The sequence below is a fragment of the Xenopus laevis genome, chromosome 5S (genome assembly GCF_017654675.1).
Source record: "Xenopus laevis strain J_2021 chromosome 5S, Xenopus_laevis_v10.1, whole genome shotgun sequence".
NCBI lineage: Eukaryota > Metazoa > Chordata > Amphibia > Anura > Pipidae > Xenopus > Xenopus laevis.
The window spans coordinates 11,798,932-11,815,212 of record NC_054380.1 but is presented as its reverse complement, the minus strand read 5'-3'; the positions used below and the strand labels follow the sequence as shown (position 1 = coordinate 11,815,212).

The 16,281-nt window shown below is 42.5% G+C and overlaps 1 protein-coding gene across 2 annotated transcripts in view; it reads left to right on the top strand.

Annotated features, from left to right (window-relative positions):
• The first annotated feature begins 2,046 nt into the window (after positions 1 to 2,046).
• The window catches only part of coq8a.S (coenzyme Q8A S homeolog), a 52,257-nt gene continuing 38,022 nt past the window's right edge, over positions 2,047 to 16,281 (top strand). Inside the window, exons 1-3 of one of the 2 annotated variants that reach the window (XM_018264182.2) lie at positions 2,047 to 2,163; positions 8,534 to 8,622; positions 13,312 to 13,510. In XM_018264182.2, coding sequence (XP_018119671.1) covers positions 13,334 to 13,510 — 177 coding nt within the window. In that variant the 5' untranslated portion in view covers positions 2,047 to 2,163; positions 8,534 to 8,622; positions 13,312 to 13,333. 2 annotated transcript variants of the gene reach the window in all.

Below are 16,281 nucleotides of genomic sequence, written 5' to 3'. Positions count from 1 at the left end.
TAAGCCCAGAAACAAAATTTACAAAGTAAAAGTAATTCTAAGAAACTTCCCACTCTACAGTCATGACTTATTTTCACTGGTTTTACCATTATTTTGAGATGTAATTCCAGACTGTTACTGCACTGCTGGTCTCTTGACACAAGGTAGCACAAGTCAGCCCGGCATGCTTCATAACAGACGGCTAGCTTCTGCTACATTGTTTAAAAAGTCAGAACTGCCAGGGCAACTGCTGTTTTGAACAGCAATTATATGTACAAATTATTTAAAAAACATTAAATAGTTGTGATTAATGTATATTGACAAACAGATTAGAATTACAATTTTTTTGATTTAGCAAAATGTTATTTTTTGTTACATTACATCCCCTTAAATTTTGATTTTCATGGTTTCCTGAGTGTTGGAAAAAATGAAATGCTAAAACTTTCCTCCAGTTTGATGCTTTTCTGATCTCTTAGCAGTTTACTAAGAACACTGCTAACTATTTGTAATTTCTCTCCTTTCATCTCCCCCTTAGAGCTTTAGCACACAGGCAGATTCAGGGAGATTTAGTCGCCTCTTCTTCGGGCGACTATCTCCCCGAACTGCCTTCCCCCTGCCCTGCTTTACGGCTGAGATTCTAGCTATCTGTATAACAGAGCATTCTATCCCAGTGGCTGCATAGATCCTATCTGATCCCCATTGTAAGCAGCAGCCCTGTCCTGCTTTATGGCAGCTGAGATTCTAGCTATCTGTATAACAGAGCATTCTGTCCCAGTGGCTGCACAGATCCTATCTGATCCCCACTGTAAGCAGCAGCCCTTCCATGCTGTATGGATCAGATTCTATCTGTATAACAGAGCATTCTGTCCCAGTTGTTGAACAGTTCCTGTCTGATCCCCATTGTAAGCAGCAGTCCTGTCCTGCTTTACAGCTGAGATTCTAGCTATCTGTATAACAGAGATATACCACATATCAGTGACCCTGACAGGGGTGGAACAGGAACACAGTGTCGGACTGGCCCGGCGGGACACCGGGAAAAAACCCGGTGGGCCCCGACCCTCGTGGGCCCCCGCCGGGCCAGACCCCCTCTAATAGTATAAAAAAATTTTAAAAAGTTTTCGGCGATGTGCATCGCATCACCGCTTGCGCATGCGCATCGGCGCTTGCGCATGCGTAGCGGCGCTTGCGCGCCGAGAAGTGCGCTCGCGCATGCGCGCAGTAGGGGGGCGGGGGCCCTGGACCAGCAGTCCCGGTGGGCCCCGGTCCCCCCAGTCCGACCCTGCAGGAACATTACATTTTTTTATCAAAAAAAATGAAAACTACAGCCTCCAATAAATACCCATGCTGTACTGCATGTAACGTATTTACCTTGCGTTTATCAAAAAAACCTGAAAACTCCTATCCATGCGCTTCAAATTTTGAAAAAAGTGATAGGGCAACAAGCCCTGCTGCTGTGTATCTCTGTATAACAATTATACCATATCCCTGTATAACAATTATATAATATCCCTTTATAACAATTATACCATATCCCTGTATAACAATTATACCATATCCCTGTATAACATACTGTAGTGCTGGGGCCCTCCTGCTACACTATGATATACAGTAAATTACACAGAGGAGTAATAGTCATGTATAGAATTCAGTACATGATCTCTGTAACAAGGGACACAGGTGTTTCTCTCTGCTCTCTGCTCTTCCATGGAAACTAGAAAATATATAATAAAGAGCAAAGACGTGCCCTATAGCCCCCGCTACACAAGCAGCAAACTCTACACAACAAACAATCGATGTAAAGTGCCAAAACACGGGCGGCACATGCGGAAAGCACGAACTGCACAACATGTTGATGTTTGTAAGACAGCACCAGTGAGACCCTCCCAACGTCCCTTCCTATTGGCTTGACCTCATGTTATTGAAAGCTTATTGGTCCTGCCCTCGTTCTGTCCGCATTCTGTATTTGCCTAACGCGAGTGAATGACAGACTGAAGGGCTAATCATATATCTGCTTTCAGTGCCTTAGCCAATGAGGTGGTGGAAGGCGTGGCTAGAGGTGGGACAGCATGCACTGGGAGTGTGGGTGTGTGCTGCTGGTAAACAGTCTTGACCGCGTGTGAGAAGCAGCAGAAGAAGCAGCAGAGGAGTCCGCTGTATTGAGACCTCCGGGGCTTTCTGGCACTGGTAGGAGCACAAAGGCTTGTACAGGGGCTGCACCCAGAAACTGACCGCTTGTTAACAACAGTACATTGGGGCGAGAGGCAGTGCAGCTGTGTGTGGGGAAGTTCATCTGCAGCTTCTTTGGAGCTCATTGTCCTGTCCAGAGTGGCCCTTGTAGTGGGGATATTATGGGGCCAAGATAAAGGGAAGGGAGACTAGGGGCAAATCATTAGGGAGGTGTATGTGAGCCTGAGGGGCTAGTGGTGTATAATGGTGGGACTGTGGGTCTGTACAGAAAAGCTTGGCCAGTAACTGGGGATACGTGGCAAGAGAACTGGCTGTGGTCGTGGGTAGGGGGCAAGTCATTTGGCTGTGTGGCAGCTGGGAAGGCAATTCTTGTGGCAACTGTAACACCTTTTAATTTGGGAGCAGGAGGGAGCTAATTAGAGAAACTTGTGAGAAGAATGCGGGACAAGTAATTGTAGGTGTTAGTGCAAGGGGCAATTGGGAAGGGATCTGAGGGAAGGGTAATAACTAGGGGCACGTGTGAGGGAAGGGTAATAACTAGGGGCACGTGTGAGGGAAGGGTAATAACTAGGGGCACGTGTGAGGGAAGGGTAATAACTAGGGGCACGTGTGAGGGAAGGGTAATAACTAGGGGCACGTGTGAGGGAAGGGTAATAACTAGGGGCACGTGTGAGTGAAGGGTAATAACTAGGGGCACGTGTGAGGGAAGGGTAATAACTAGGGGCACATTTGAGGGAAGGGTAATAACTAGGGGGACGTGTGAGGGAAGGGTAATAACTAGGGGGACGTGTAAGGGAAGGGTAATAACTAGGGGGACGTGTGAGGGAAGGGTAATAACTAGGGGCACGTGTGAGGGAAGGGTAATAACTAGGGGCACATTTGAGGGAAGGGTAATAACTAGGGGGACGTGTGAGGGAAGGGTAATAACTAGGGGGACGTGTAAGGGAAGGGTAATAACTAGGGGGACGTGTGAGGGAAGGGTAATAACTAGGGGGACGTGTGAGGGAAGGGTAATAACTAGGGGCACGTGTGAGGGAAGGGTAATAACTAGGGGCACGTGTAAGGGAAGGGTAATAACTAGGGGCACGTGTGAGGGAAGGGTAATAACTAGGGGGACGTGTGAGGGAAGGGTAATAACTAGGGGGACGTGTGAGGGAAGGGTAATAACTAGGGGCACGTGTGAGGGAAGGGTAATAACTAGGGGCACGTGTGAGGGAAGGGTAATAACTAGGGGCACGTGTGAGGGAAGGGTAATAACTAGGGGCACGTGTGAGGGAAGGGTAATAACTAGGGGCACGTGTGAGGGAAGGGTAATAACTAGGGGCACGTGTGAGGGAAGGGTAATAACTAGGGGCACGTGTGAGGGAAGGGTAATAACTAGGGGCACGTGTGAGGGAAGGGTAATAACTAGGGGCACGTGTGAGTGAAGGGTAATAACTAGGGGCACGTGTGAGGGAAGGGTAATAACTAGGGGCACATTTGAGGGAAGGGTAATAACTAGGGGGACGTGTGAGGGAAGGGTAATAACTAGGGGGACGTGTAAGGGAAGGGTAATAACTAGGGGGACGTGTAAGGGAAGGGTAATAACTAGGGGGACGTGTAAGGGAAGGGTAATAACTAGGGGGACGTGTGAGGGAAGGGTAATAACTAGGGACACGTGTGAGGGAAGGGTAATAACTAGGGGGACGTGTGAGGGAAGGGTAATAACTAGGGGCATGTGTGATGGACGGCAGGGTATTACGAGCGTATGTATCAGGGCTATAGTTGGGGGGGGGGGGATAAAGGCAAGTCACTGACCTTTCAAGGACATATGAATGTCAGTTTATTCGGTGGCTATCAGTCGGCCATTGCAGTACAACAAGGCTAATGAAATCTGCTGCTATAAGATGCTTCTATTGTCCCAGCTTGTGCCACGGAGCAGCATGTGCCATATGGAGATTAGCGCCTCGCTGTGAGCACAAGAAATTGTATAACCAAAGCGCATTGCTTGAGGCACACCACCGTGATTTTTTTCAGGGAACAGAATGGGTGTGCTTTTATATTGGTTTTGCTTGCTCGTTATATTTGTACCCAGTGTGCTGTCCAGGCTGAACATATGGAAAGGTGCAAGCTGAGCTGGTTTTCACTTTGCTGTTAAAAAGTGGGTGTGCTCAGTTGTTGCAGTTGCTCCTCGTGTGTGTGTGTGTCATTCCTGTGCAAAGTTCCCTTCAGAATGAAGTATTTGCATCTTTAGTGTAGCTTTAAATTGACTTATTGCTGTGGTCCTGAGAAAATGAAGTTAACCAGCAAAAATATATATTATTAATCAATATTTGACCCATAGCACTCGTTTGTAGAGCTTAAACGTTAAACTGTATGGGTTGTTTCCTATGCCCTGATAAGTTTGCTTTTCACAGCCTTTCTATTAATCCTATTGAAGGTTTGACAGTTGTGTTTTAAAGGGATACTGTCATGGGAAAATGTGTTTTTTCAAAATGCATCAGTTAATGACTGGGGGCAGCTGGGAAACTGACAATATGTCTAGCCCCATGTCAGATTTCAAAATTGAAAATTAAAAAATCTGTTTGCTCTTTTGAGAAATGGATTTCAGTGCAGCATTCTGCTGGAGCAGCACTATTAACTGATGCGTTTTGAAAAAAACAATTAATTTGACATAAGATCTGTTACAGAGTGCTGTTGTATAGGTAGCTAGAATCTCAGCCATAAAGCAAGACAACGCTGCTGCTTTGTAAACAAGTGGATTAGATTTCTATCATACAGTATCAATTTTCTTTTCCAGAATTAATATAAGATTTGTTACAGTATTAAAGTGCAGTTACATTTACAGAATCATTGGAAATCACTGGAAATGTATAACTAATCTGTTTATAAAGGTGTAGCGATTGGGAACCCTGTTTGTTTCCTTTTTGTGTTTTCTAGTTCTGACTCTTGAAACAGTGTAGCGTTTCAAGACAGTTAATCCGTTCACTTCTACAACATTGTTTCAAGAGTAAGAAGTCACAATACAGAATGACACACCGCCTTCAACAGCAATTACGAATGCATTTAAATCCGCTAATATTTATGTGTGTGCGTGAGTATCAGGCTATCTATATTACATTAATGGCTATATTATATTAATATATATTGGAAAGCTGCTTAGAATTATTTTTTTCTGTCAAATAATGGAGATCCCCCCCATTAATGTATTTGGGTTAAACACAAAATAATGGTGTTTTGGGAAAGGCTTCTTGCAGGTGTACCTTTCAGAGACAGGTGTGGCTTCTATTTATAATGAGAAGTTGTTTATCAGGGTGAAGCATTCGTAGTTACCCTCATTTCTAGGAAGTACTGGGACAATAAGTTATCTCCATGTAAAAGCCAAGGGGGGAAAAGTCATGACACCCAACAAGATGTGTTCAGACCATGAACCAGTTGGTTTTTTTGATATATTTAAATGATAGAAGTGCTGTTCTCTCTAATTTTTAGTTTTCGAAAATGTAATTTTTGGTCCCCTTTGCGTTTGCCAAGGGGTGTAGTAGATGCAGCAGCCCTGCTTTATGGCTGAGATTCTAGCTATCTGTATAACAGAGCATTCTGTCCCAGTGGCTGCACAGATCATAACTGATCCCCATTGTAAGCAGCAGTCTTGCCCTGCTTTATGGCAGCTGAGATTCTAGCTATCTGTTTAACAGAGCATTCTGTCGCAGTGGCTGCACAGATCCTAACTGATCCCCATTGTAAGCAGCAGTCTTGCCCTGCTTTATGGCAGCTGAGATTCTAGCTATCTGTATAACAGAGCATTCTGTCCCAGTGGCTGCACAGATCCTATCTGATCGCCATTGTAAGCAGCAGTCCTGCCCTGCTTTATGGCTGAGATTCTAGCTATCTGTATAACAGAGCATTCTGTCCCAGTGGCTGCACAGATCCTATCTGATCCCCATTGTAAGCATGAATCCTGTCCACAGCAAAGCACGCATGTATGGATAGAAAAAAAAATGGACATTGATGAAAGTAAAAAAGTGTAGCTATCCAGCACTAATTAAAAGTGCATATAAAATATTTAATGCTATATTTAAAATTCTACTATTCTTTCTATTAAAATGTTATGAAATTTATGATGTATTAAACTGAAGATGCACAGAATCCATTCTGGTGCTGGGTAGGTTAATATTTAGTTTGACATCCAATCATTCGTGTGAGCTTGTTAGTCCTCAGTATCCTGCTCCGTCACTTCTCTGTTCATTGTTCCGGCTGTGCATGACATGGTGGGTTGTAATGGTTCTGCTTTTGTCACAGTCGATTTCTAGTCACCCTTGTTGGTCAGGGACATCCTAACTGCTGAGAGTGCTAGTCAGACTGGCTCTATGAGCCCCTCTTATTTGTCTTCCCTCACGAGTTTCTGATTTACTTTTTCTTTTGCAACTGTTGTTCTTGGCTGTCTGCCCTTTGGCTCGTTAACTTCTTGTTTTTTTTGGGGTTAGTTCAACCAGTTATGTCCAATAGCTGCCTTTCTTACATTTGCAATCCTGGAGAGCAGAACTGTATGTTCTGCAGCTTGATACCAAAATGATATTGCACAGAGCAGTTAGAGTTAATGGGAAGCCAACGTACAGACCAGTTCATGATGTTTGCAATAAACGCGTGGCCCTGTAGCTGTTCATCTACAGCTCCCAACATTCTGAGCTGTTGTTCAGCAAGAGCTGACTTGGCACATTTTGAGGTAGATCTGCATTTGCAGGACTTTTTACATTTGAAACATTTTTGATGGCACACATTCATTCTTAAAGGGATACTTTCATTAATAGTGCTGCTCCAGCAGAATTCTGCATTTAAATTTCTCAAAAGAGCAAACTTTTTGTCAGTTTCCCAGCTGCCCCAGTCATGTGACCAGGGCAGCCATCAGGGGGGAAGAGTTGTAAGGGGCCCGTGGGGTAAGGGGGCCCCAATCACGCCGCACTTTCTTGATTAGCTGGGCCCCTCTGCTTTCTGAGAGCTGCTGACTTCGGGAAGGCAGGGCTGGAGCACAAGGGGAGGCATCTTCTGTCCATTACTTCCCCTTATTGGTCACTGAGTTTAAATCCCGGTTGAGCTGCCCAGGGATTGAATAGCTGAGGTTTGAACTTCTCCTCCAGCTCATCCAATCACCATGCAGCTTTACCAGGACTTGAAATTCTTTGACCAATAAGGGAATAAAATGCTGTCACTGGAAGAAGATGCAGCCACCTGTGCTCCCCTCCTCCCTTCTGTAGTTGACAGCTCACTGACAGCAGGTGGGCCACACTAATGAAGTAAGTAACATGGCAGGGCCCCCTAAAGGTAAACCTTTGTGGACCTGTGGGGAGGGGCACCAAACTTTTTTTAAACTTCTGGTGGGGGGGGGGGGGCAAGTTTTTTTTATATGGACGTTTAAGGGGGGCCCTTGGTTTTTATCTGAGGGCTAGTTCCTCCCCCGCAACTAGCTTTTGCGGCTTTTAAGAAAGAGAGATTGCCCTATGCTTTTAAAAAATGGTTTGGGCAGTCACCCAGTGACAAATCTCCTCTTCTTCGGGGCATCTCCCCGAACTGCCTTCCCGCTGGCTACAATGAAAATTGCCGGTGGGATGGCACTCGTAGAGCTTCTTTTTCTGAAGTCGCCAAAAGTTGCCTCACGGGGTTAACTTCATTCGACTTCGGAAAACTAATTGCTCCGAGTGCCATCCCGCAGGCGATTTTCATTCTAGCCAGCGGGAAGGTAGATTGTTGCAAGTAAACAGTCAGGGAAAGACCGATGTTGCAGCTGTCTAATTTTCCCTTTAAATAGACCGCAAATAAGGTATCAGTCCCTGTCTATGTAAATCCATATTGGTTGAAGCTGACATATTTTTTCCCTTGGTACTATAAGAGGGCAAAGCTTAGTGTGCATACAGGTTCTCTATATACAGTAGAACCCTGTATTAACATTTTTTTGGGGGCCTAGTCAAAATGGTATAAATTACGGTTAAGAAAAAAAAAAGTTTGCCTTTATGGGATGGGGAAAACAAGAACATCTGGGGATGTAAAATCAGAGTTCTACTGTATTATTTTTTGCCTGGGAGCTGCCATGTTGTTTACCTTAGATTCCTATAAAGGAATTTCATTGCTGAAGGGCATTTATTTGCAAATGTGGTGGCTGCCATATTGCTGCAGGTGCTGTCTTGTAGGGTATTCTGGGAGTTCAACAGGTAAATAAAACAGGCCATGTTAGAGCGCTGCGCCATATGTTGAATCTTCAAAAACGTACATGTTAATGATAATAATCATTTATAATATTTGTGCCGAAATAAGGAATACACTGAGCTGGGTATAGGCATCCCGTTGTATATGTTTCTATTTTAAGGCTAATCTAATAATGTTTGTTCTGTCTTAGATAAAGCCTTGTAATAGGATTAGCCAAACACACATTTCTATAGTGTGACACAGAGAATCCTGATCCAGCAGACACAATTGATAATCCAGGTCATTTACCCTTTACTTCTCTTGGGTGTAGATCACAGATGTCAATTTGTGGTTATCAGGCTGCTGTGAGCTACTAATCCAGCTGCTTGAAGCCATAATCGAAGTGTAAATTGTTTAAAACATTTTCATTTTTTGATGTTACTGTTTCTTTAAAGTAATAAAATTATAATCCAGTGTTGCCCTGCACTGGTAAACTGATGTGTTTGCTTCAGAAACACTACTATAGTTGATATAAATAAGCTGCTGTGTAGCAATGGGGGCAGCCATTCAAGCACAGGATACACAGTAGATAACAGATAAGTACTACTATAGTTTATATAAACAAGCTGCTGTGTAGCCATGGGGGCAGCCATTCAAGCACAGGATACACAGTAGATAACCGATAAGTACTACTATAGTTTATATAAACAAGCTGCTGTGTAGCCATGGGGGCAGCCATTCAAGCACAGGATACCCAGTAGATAACAGATAAGTACTACTATAGTTTATATAAATAAGCTGCTGTGTAGCCATAGGGGCAGCCATTCAAAGGAGAAAAGGCTCAAGTTACACAGCAGATAAGCTCTGTAGAACATAATGGTGTTATCCACTATTTAACCTGTGCCATATAGACTTTTTTCAGTTTCTGACATTGCTGCTGCTACTACTATTTCTAGGGATGCACCGAATCCACTATTTTGGATTCGGCAGAACCCCCGAATCCTTCGCGAAAGATTGGGCTGAATACCAAACCGAATCCAAATCCTAATTTGCATATGCTTTGGACGGGCAAAAGGATTCGGCCGAATCCTGAACTTGGATTAGGTGCATCCCAAATTTTTTGGTGTTACTGAACCTCAGAAGTAAAGAGCGGGTGGAACCCAGATTCACTGCACATGCTCTGTGCTGCTGTCACTTACTGAGCTTAGGGAGCCACTCACAATATACAGTACACATAGAATAGAAATGTCACAATATAAGGCTGATTAGTAATTAATACAGATAATTACTACATGGCAGCACAGAAACCAGTGCAATTAGCATCAGAATTTAATAATCAGCAAACCTGTAGCATGAGCTTATATTACAGGGGAAGCTCATTTTCTGCTGGATAATTAGTGACGAGCCCTAAGCTTAGCTTCTCAACAGCCAATCAGAGCCCACTGAGCAAGTGAGTGTCACAGACACTTTCCAAGATGGTGACCCCCTGTGACAAGTTTGAAGTCCTGGATCATTGCTGCTATTGACAAGCTGAAACTTTAGCCTCATGCAATAAGTTCAGTATATAAAATATGGCATTTTTAGCCAAATTCATTTTTATGGTTTAGTTCTCCTGTTTAGCAAGTGAGGGAATACAAGGATATGGGAGATAGCTCATAGTACAAGTTGATCCAGGGACTGGTCCGATTGTCATTTTGGAGTCAGGAAGGAATTTTTTCCCCTCTGAGGCAAATTGGAGAGACTTCAAATGTTTTTTTTTTTTTTTTGCCTTCCTCTGGATCAACTGGCAGTTAGGTAGGTTAAAATAGTTTAAAAGATTTGGAAAAAAAAAAAGACAACACGTTCAACCTAACTTACTATGTTATATCTTAATCATGTAACTGGGAGGAAGCAAACGGGTCACCCTGACCCCTAAAGAAAAACTGGTTACTTATCTTCTGAGATGAAATAATTTGTGTTAAGAATGATGGCCAGCCTCTGCCAGGGGGTGCCAGTAACTTAGCGGTTGAATGCAGCCACAATTTGCCAGCAGGTCTGATGATCTCTGATATTTGGGCGTCTGTCTGGTGAAGTGTAGTCCACTACTAACATGGTGCTGTCCATATTGAGTGTGTGTGAGAGATATTTGAGAGAGAATTTTTTTTTGTTGTATAATGTTGCAGAATATTTGGTTAGAAAGCAAATACAGCTGCACATGAGCATTAGAAGCGAAGTCTTGTTTAAAATTCTTTAGCCATTTTAAAGGACCAGTAACATTCATTTTTTTTATTAAAAAATTTGTTTGTGTATAAAGAAAAAAAACGCAGACATATTAAACTTTTAAATCACTAAGTCTTTATTAAGAAATAACCTACCGCTTGAGCTCCTCTTCAGAAAAGGCGATCCATCGTGCGGCACTCAATTTCTCCTCCCTGCTTTCCTTATAGGAGATAGCCAGGGAGAAGAAATTGAGCACCGCATGATGGATCGTCTTTTTCTGAAGAGGAGCGCAAGCGGAGTTTCGATAAGTTATTTCTTAATAAAGAATTTACTACGTCTTTGTGTTTTTTTTTTTTTTTTTTCGTTCTACACGAACAAATTTTTTAATAAAAAAAAAAAAATTGATGATCCTTTAAAGGGATACTGTCATGGGAAAATTTTTTTTTCAAAATGAATCAGTTAATAGTGCTGCTCCAGCAGAATTCTGCACTGAAATCCATTTCTCAAAAGAGCAAGCAGATTTTTTTATATTCAATTTTGAAATCGGACACGGGGATAGACACATTGTCAATTTCCCAGCTGCCTCCAGTCATGTGACTTGTGCTCTGATAAACTTCAATCACTCTTTACTGCTATACTGCAAGTTGGAGTGATATCACCCCCCCTCCCTTTTCCCCCCAGCAGCCAAACAAAAGAACAATGGGAAGGTAACCAGATAACAGCTCCCTAACACAAGATAACAGCTGCCTGGTAGATCTAAGAACAACACTCAATAGTAAAATCCCATGTCCCACTGAGACACATTCAGTTTCATTGAGAAGGAAAAACAGCAGCCTGCCAGAAAGCATTTCTCTTATAAAGTGCACGCACAAGTCACATGACCAGGGGCAGCTGGGAAATTGACAAAATGTCTAGCCCCATGTCAGATTTCAAAATTGAATATAAAAAAATCTGTTGGCTCTTTTGAGAAATGGATTTCAGTGCAGAAGTCTGCTGGAGTAGCACTATTAACTGATGCGTTTTGAAAAGAACATGTTTTCTGATGACAGGATCCCTTTAAGGGTCGTACAGTTTTAATACTGTACTAGTAGTGTATTGGGGAAATGGAAAGTGGCCCTTCAAGTGCTCAATGGAGGTCATACCTTCAGCTGGGGTTCCATAGATCTTTCTTACCTTAGCCTTAGGCTACAGACCTACAGCAACATTCTGAAAAACTTTCCAAAATACATTACCTCTTTAAAAAATGTAATTGCTACTGAAAGCAGCTTTTTTGCCTTCATTATGCAAGAGCAGACTAAAAACATGTTACCCCAGTATTCATACCTTTCTTTTTGGCTTGGCAATGCCACTTTACTTTTATTGAATGATTTCAAGCAGTGACGTGAATTTAGGAAAATAACCTTATTTATGCCCTGAGGGTGTGTGCGTAAGTCTCCATTGAAATGCAAAGCAACTATTTTCTACCTCTTGATGAGGGAAACACTTGATGCTCGATGAGAGGCAATCATTGTCCCATTTTACAATATCGGGCACTTCAGGGAAGATTTTGTTCCAGGCAAAGGAATGTTCTCTGCTGCCATATGTTGCTCATCGCCCCCCGAACTATGATACACTGCAATTCAGGCCTCATGGGGGGGGGGGTGTAGTAAAATAAGTAGTGCTGACGTAGCAGGGGTTTTCCATTTGAATATCGCCTTGTTTTCACCATATTTGAGCCATAGCAGCCCTTTACTAATTAGCTTTGCTCATTAACCTCTAGTTGATTGCTATGGCCACTTTCCATCTGTTAATATGTCATTCCTTCCTCGTTTTAATTCACAATATCTATGGTCACTTAAAGGAACAGTTCAGTATTAAAATAAAAACTGGGTAAATAGTAAACTGTGCAGCATAAAACATGTTTCTAATGTAGATAGCCAAAAATGTAATGTATAAAGGCTGGAGTGACTGGATGTCTAACATAATAGCCAGAACACTACTTCCTGCTTTTCAGCTCTCTAACTCTGAATTAGTCAGTGACTCTAAGGGGGGCCACATGGGACATAACTGTTTAGTGAGTTTGCAATTGATCCTCGGTATGCAGCTCAGATTCAAAAGCAACAATTATGACCCATGTACCCCCCCCCCCTCAAGTCACTGATTGGTTACTGCCTGGTAACCAATCAGTGGAAACCAAGAGAGCTTCAAAGCAGGAAGTGGCGTTCTGGCTATTATGTTAGACACCCAGTCACTCCAGCCTTTATACATTACATATTTGGCTAACTTAACTATATTTAAAATATTTTTTATTTTGCACAGTTTATCTATTTACCCAGTTTTTATTTTTATACTGAACAATTCCTTTGTGTTTGTTTGCTCCTACTTTCATCAAATTCCTCACTTCTCCCCGTTTGCTCACCACTGATATCTGTAACCAAAAGCTCTGTGCCACCATGGCAGGAATTATAACTCAAAAATTCTCAGTAGTGCAATTTCGTTCAAGTTGTTGCAAGTCAGTGGTTGTCGCAAGTCAGGGCAGTTACTTATGGTGAATAGTGGGTGCTTTGGTTGTCTTGGAACAGCTGGGCACAACTGGGACCCCATCTACGTCTTTTTTCGGACTGTTAAATGCATTTCTTCACGGTCACTATAGTTGTGCTATATTTATACAGTTCACACAAGATTTTCATGTAATTCTTGTCATGTTTTTTTTTTATTTCTTATTTTTTTTTAATACTGGGAGCCTTCCTGTTTTTGGCCACTTCCCCTTTTTCTCTTTTTGGTTTAACCCATTTCTGCTTTTCCTAACAGGTGTGGGAAGGGACAAGCAATCATGGCGGGGGATGCACTAATGCTGATGAGAGGCCTGGCCAAGCTCAGCAAGGCTGTATTAGAGGTGCAGGCCGGGCAACTGCGCCAACCAACACTTGGCATAAATGGCATTGGATTTGCCAGGAGCTGGCAGGTGGCGGTGGAGGAACGTTTCAGTGCTGCAATGGGAAAGATGCAGGCAAGTACCACATTATATATTTTGGTATTTAATAAAGCCAAATTTGCCCCTAGTCAATACTGTATGATCAACAGCCCTGTGTCATAGCTGGAGAAATCCGTTATCTGACTACAAACCTAAAAAAAAGAGAAATGTTTTAAAAGGGGAAGTTCACTTTAAATTTGTAATATGTAAATGGTAATTATTTATCTCTCTTGGACCCTCTCATTGACCCTTTAGTTCGTTGGGGGGACCGTCACACTAGGAAATAATTCCAAATTCTTTTCTGTCATGTTAGCATGCAGATAGGAGCCATTTTGTGGACACTGTTATTAAAGGGATACTGTCATGGAAAAAATTTTTTTTTTCAAAATGAATCCGTTAATAGTGCTGCTCCAACAGAATTCTGCACTGAAATCCATTTCTCAAAAGAGCAAACAGATTTATTTATATTCAATTTTGAAATCTGACATGGGGCTAGATATATTGTCAATTTCCCAGCTGCCCCAAGTCATGTGACTTGTGCTCTGATAAACTTCAATCACTCTTTACTGCTGTACTGCAAGTTGGAGTGATATCAACCCCTCCCCTTTTCCCCCCAGCAGCCAAACAAAAGAACAATGGGAAGGTAACCAGATAACAGCTCCCTAACACAAGATAACAGCTGCCTGGTAGATCTAAGAACAGCAGTCAATAGTAAAAACCCATGTCCCACTGAGACACATTCAGTTACATTGAGAAGGAAAAACAGCAGCCTGCCAGAAAGCATTTCTCTCCTAAAGTGCAGGCACAAGTCACATGACTGGGGGCAGCTGGGAAATTGACAAAATGTCTAGCCCCATGTCAGATTTCAAAATTGAATATAAAAAAATCTGTTTGCTCTTTTGAGAAATGGATTTCAGTGCAGAAGTCTGCTGGAGTAGCACTATTAACTGATGCGTTTTGAAATAAACATGTTTTCCGATGACAGGATCCCTTTAACAAGCTGTTTATCACAACAAAATCTTGTGTATGCTCCAGATTGGGGGACCTAATGCCCATGTGCAGTGCCCTACACAATTTCAGAGTGTAAGGAGGGAAGGTGGGATATTAGGACGGTAGTGAAATCCCGGAATTGCAGAATGGAAAGTGAAAGTATTGACTGCCCCACCTCTATGCCTCAGGCATAGAGGCAGGGCAGGTAATATTTGATTGACAGCTCAGATATTTAAACACCTATATAACCGGCATGCTTGTTTTAATGAAAAAAAGAATTTGCAAATTAAACATGGAACCCAAAGGACTTCATTATACAGCTTTCTACGTGTTGGTAAGAGGTCCACTTTAAAACTACAGTGAAAGTCTTCCCTTTTAAATGAATCTTCAACACATAATTTTATAGAAGAGACTTATAGTTCTAGGTTCACCGTAGGAAGGAAGTGTGTGTTTTTATGTATTGTGAGGGCTGCCTTGCCCAATAGACTTATTTTCGGTTTTCCAGGCAGGATCATTATTCTTCTGGGAATTTTTTTTAATGCCAAGAACTGCTGACGCCAAGTTTGAATTCTTGACAAAGTGAAGTGTTTCTCCAAATCCAGTGCAGACTTTGGCTCCGGTACATTAGTTGCCTTTTTCATATTGAGTATTAAAAAACTGTTCCACTTGCAGAAGGGTTATTAATCCACGCAAAGTGCCTTTTGTGACAGCTTCTGTATGATGCTGCAGACACCCATTTTTCTGATGTATCAGAGGTGTCGGCAGTTTTACTATAACAAAGTGAACTACATAAAATGAATATGTCATACTGTAGAGATGCTGTGGAATTTTTCAATGCAGCAGCAGTGAACAGGGCTCAAATCTTGTTGTAGATTAGTACATGAATCTCTCTTTATGCAGGGGACGGGGGGACTTTGCTTATACAGCAACCTTGAATGTGGTTTAGGCTCCAAAGAAGTATTCTTGTTAGCTGAATACAGTTTTTTGGGAGTGAAGCAACTTCTGCTTCTCACAGAACTAGGGAAATACTCATGGATCATGGCCACTGTTGAGGCAGAAGACAACGGAAGCCCCTCTTTTGCCAGGTGCCCACTTGGCACAGAAGGTTACAAATGTATGAAAAAATTGGGGTAACAGTCATCCTGCTATGGTTACAGGGTGCAAATAAACACTCCAAATCCTACCCTCACTAGCCTTCGGGCTGGGCCCCCTTAGCTCATAACAAGGTTACAGATATATAGAAACATTGGGGTAACAGTCACCCTGCTATAGTTCCAGGGGTACCCAGGACACTAATAAGCTCTCACCCAAATCTCCCCCTAACTGGCCTTCAGACTGGGCCCCTTAGCTCATAACAAGGTTACAGATATATAGAAACATTGGGGTAACAGTCACCCTGCTATAGTTCCAGGGGTACCCAGGGCACAAATAAGCAATCACCCCAAATCTCCCCCTAACTGGCCTTCAGACTGGGCCCCTTAGCTCATAAGATTACATATATATATATAGAAACATTGGGGTAACAGTCACCCTGCTATAGTTCCAGGGGTACCCAGGGCACAAATAAGCACTCCCTCCAAATCTCCCCCCTAATTTGCCTTCAGGCAGAGCCCCTTTAGCTCATAACCAGGTTAAATCATCCCCCTGCTATAGAAAATTTAGGGCAGCAAATAAGTATTCCCTACAAATCTGAAATTCTATTTTCTTCCCTGTAGAGTAGCTGTCATGGCAGTTAGCATGTGCCTAACCATTAGGAGATGTTCAAATAAATCTTTCACAGTTATTTTTTTTTTCTTAGTCATGCTATTGAAGAGTCA